The sequence below is a fragment of the Atta cephalotes genome (assembly GCF_000143395.1).
Source record: "Atta cephalotes unplaced genomic scaffold scaffold00003, whole genome shotgun sequence".
NCBI classification, from domain to species: domain Eukaryota; kingdom Metazoa; phylum Arthropoda; class Insecta; order Hymenoptera; family Formicidae; genus Atta; species Atta cephalotes.
In genome coordinates this window covers 8,369,522-8,373,658 of record NW_012130067.1, presented here as the reverse complement: position 1 = coordinate 8,373,658, position 4,137 = coordinate 8,369,522, and the positions used below count along the sequence as shown (strand labels likewise).

The following is a 4,137-nucleotide window of genomic DNA, read 5'->3' as shown; positions in this document are numbered from 1 at the left end:
GTAGTAGTAGTATATATAATAATTAATTAATTAATATATATATATAACACACACACACACACACACACACACACACACACACACACACACACACACACACATACACACACACACATACACACGTGCGTGCATGTAATGTATTTATACATGTATATTATTATATAGTATAATTGGTACAAGAACATTTTGAAAAATATATATTTTTTAGAACTGTAAAGCTTATGCTAAGAAGTCGATACAATATATTCCTACGTTAGGATGGGCATGGAAATTCGCTGAGAGTATCTTCCTCGAGAGGAATTGGGAGAAAGATAAAGAGAATATTAAACTTCAAATCAAGGAGCTTGTCGAGTATCCTGATAAAATGTGGGTGAGTATATCTTACCATTTTTTAAATCCAAACGTATGCGTATTAGCTACTTCAAAGCAAATAATTCTAATGATTTTAAAGTATTTGATGTGCTGTTAAAAATAATTATATAATTATAAAAATGAATATGTAAATTCATTATAGTTGCTGCTCTATCCCGAGGGTACGCGTTTTACGCCAAAAAAGCTAGAAGCGAGTCAGAAATTTGCCATCGAAAAAGGTCTGCCAATATTAAAATATCATTTAACGCCACGCACAAAGGGCTTTACCGCCAGCATTCCACATATGAGAGGCAAAGCAACGGCCATCTATGATGTTCAGATAGCATTCAAGCCATCTGATCCTGTGAAACCGACTATGAAGAATCTTCTTTTTGGAAAACGACTAGAAGGATATATGTATGCTAAAAGAATTCCAATTGAGGAAGTACCGGAAGGAGATGAAGCGGCTGCTGAATGGCTGCAGACGCTTTATCAGCAAAAGGTAGTTAAATTTTTATTGCTTGAATCAGATAGAAAAGTTTGTACTATTTTGATAGAAATATAATTCTGTAACTGGTACATAATAATGCTTTCTAAGCTTTTGAGTAGAAAAGCTTAATCTGAAAGGCTTAAATTAAGAGTTGAGTCATCTGTTCAATAAAGATAGAACCATATGTAATTGACTTTTATTACGATTTATCCAACTTGAATATTTTCCAGTACAAAAAGAATATTAGACTTTTTTTGTGAGCATTAGAATAAAGTGATCATAAGTTTGTGATTAAATCGAGTAGAATAATAACAAAATTGATCTTTGTTAAATGACTTGGTTTATTACTTAGACACGACAATATAACGCGATAACGTTAGATAAAATCTTTGTTTGATAGGATCGTATGGCGGAGAGCTTCTATGAGACCGGTGATTTTTTTGCTACGAGCGGAGTACCTAGGATAGGTTCGTTCAGGCTAAAGAGAAGATATTATTCTCTTGTTAACACTATTTGCTGGGCGATAGTTGTTCTTGTACCAATGCTATATTACTTCCTAAGGCTCCTGCTATCTGGCTCGATCTTTGGCATTACTGTCGCGGTCGGGGTTATCTTTGTATGTAAGTAATACCCTTTATATTTATTTAATTACATTATCATTATTTTCAACTCTAGTTACACTAAATTATTCACATTCAGCAATTGACAAAAAAATAATCATTATATAATTGTATGTTAAAAATTATGTTTTAATTAAATTCTGAATGTAGCAAGTATATATATATATGTATACACATATAACGCGCACGTAAACATAATGTGTAACAGTAGCAGAACGACGATATTCAGCTCATTTTTCGAAAAATGTATATTTTCTTGAAAAATGTTTTTTTGACGAAAGTTGTAGGATTTTAATGGCATTTCCATATGACCTTTGGCATGTACTCACGTAACACTCACGATTAAACCAACAGTACTATCTTATGTTAAGATGACTTTGAAGTTAGAAAAGTTTTGCACGAACATTTTATCGATATATATTAAAATTACCTTGTAATTTTATTGTATAAACTACCGAACATGTTACTGTAAGATCTGACTCGCGTGTAGATTGTCTAGCTTCAAATCACTTTCGTGTATTAGAGAAAATTAATCGCACCAACGCAAAGATTCGATTGCATTAAGAAAATTGCTCATTATTTATTGTCATAACAATTAATTGGTGGGTGGTCAATATTAATACGGTCAAACGGGATACATCCGGCGTTGACTTGTTAACTTTCAAGCCCCTTTTAATGAAAAGTACTTTATTATAGTGTTTTGGAAGAGTTTTGAAGTTAGTTGTATGAATATAAAATAAAAAATGTGGATTTCAATTAAAAAATGTTATATAATCTTGATTTGACCTTTTTCTAAAGATCATCCAATCAAGGATCACCTTCTTTCTCCCTAGTAATTAAACAACTTTTGTCTGAAGTATTTTTCCGTATTATATTTCTTGAGATATTTCAATGTGTCGATTAAAATGACTCACCGTATATATGCCGTAATTTGATATAAGTGCATTAGGATTAAATGGATATTGGACATGGACATGGATTTAAGTCTCGCTTTAGCAATATATTTAATTTTTTTCACGTCAAAAATAATTTATCTATTGATATTATTACAAAATGTTTACTGTACAAAGCAAACGAGTATGATTATGAATTTATTTTAACGTATGTCATAATATTTCACTATTGAACTGAAATATTTTGTACGTTTCACTACTAATTATATATAATATACAAATTTTACAGAATAATATACAGATTTTACAGAAGCAAGAATATTTTCTTAAGAAAAATATCATTGTACAATATCATTTGTACAATAATTTTAAAATTATCGAGAGGATCCTCGTGGAGCATTTTTACCACTTATTATATCAATATGCCTGAATGCGCAAAATATTAGTTTCGTGATTAGTAAACTTTAATTAATTTAAAAAGTTATAGTCTTGATATTTTCGTATTAGAATTTTTGATTCAAAATTATCTCAAATATATGCTATTAAAAAGTAATCCGGTATTTGCAGGACATCCTGTATATTATTTACATATATTTACACTATGTGCAGTGTTAAAAAATCTATTTAGCATTTATATGTAAATATAGAGTACATATCATTAGTTAGTCAGAAAATGTGTTTAATATAGTTAGTTAATCCGGCGATTAAGAATTAACGTATTATTTGATACGATTACACAATTATGATTTTCGATGAAAACTTCTATTATAAAGTGTTTATGGATATTAGATGAAGCCAAAACGTGGTTTATAAATCACTGAATTAAACATCGCATGCGAAACGTAGAAGTCAGTAAGTCAGTCACGATGCTAATATGTTTACATCTCAAAATGGTTTTTGATCTATATTTATTAAGATTTTTTTATTCATAATTTTACTCATAATTTAAATTATGATAGATAATACAGTGTGTATTATCTATAATAAAAATACTGAATAGTTTTTTAAATACCTTGTACATAATAAGTGTACGTGCGTGCGTGCGTGCGTGCGCGCGCGCGCGCGCGCGCGTGTGTGTGTGTGTGTATGTGTGTGTACACAATATGACGAATTGAATTAGATTTCTTAAGGCTCCTCACTAGTCGCGGCGGTCATTGGAATCGTGATGTCAGAAGAAATGACACGTTAATTTATGTTGCAAACCATTTGTAAATAAAGACAATTTAATGGATAAATCTAAATGATTATTTTAAAATATCTGTAAAAATGGATAGAAACTTTTTTCTCCCTTAATAATCAGAAAATGGTTGTAAAAGGCAGGTAAAGTGCCTAATTTCGAGCAGAAACACACGATTTGAACAGCTGTTGAATGAAATATACACTTTTATAAAATTCCAAGATAATTATAGTTTCTGCTCATTTTTAAGACTTTCATAAGTACGAAACACATCACATTTTCACAATTAAGCAAATAATGAAATGGCTTCCAGCATAAATTTTATCAAAATGTCACTTTTTCACGCTATAAGTTCATTTATCGTGGCGAGACGCTGCAACACACACAACAACGAGCCTATATATGTACATGTGCTCGCTTTCGCCGAGAGCACATATAGCTAGCTCGTGCTTGTGTATGTGACTACCGATTTCGCCAGGCCGTCGACTGATTTTAAATCGCATGCTATGGGTCAGAGATCTTAAGTCTGATTGTTTGATTTGTTTGCTATTCCATTGCTTACGTTATATATATATATATATATATATATATATATATATATATATA

At 30.8% G+C, this 4,137-nt stretch overlaps 1 protein-coding gene across 1 annotated transcript in view; it reads left to right on the top strand.

The window, feature by feature from the left end:
* The window catches only part of LOC105625636 (1-acyl-sn-glycerol-3-phosphate acyltransferase gamma-like), a 17,165-nt gene that overhangs the window by 2,466 nt on the left and 10,562 nt on the right, over nt 1-4,137 (top strand). The window contains exons 3-5 of the mRNA XM_012206958.1: nt 209-370; nt 515-853; nt 1,242-1,461. Coding sequence (XP_012062348.1) covers nt 209-370; nt 515-853; nt 1,242-1,461 — 721 coding nt within the window. The remainder of the gene's footprint in view (nt 1-208; nt 371-514; nt 854-1,241; nt 1,462-4,137) is intronic.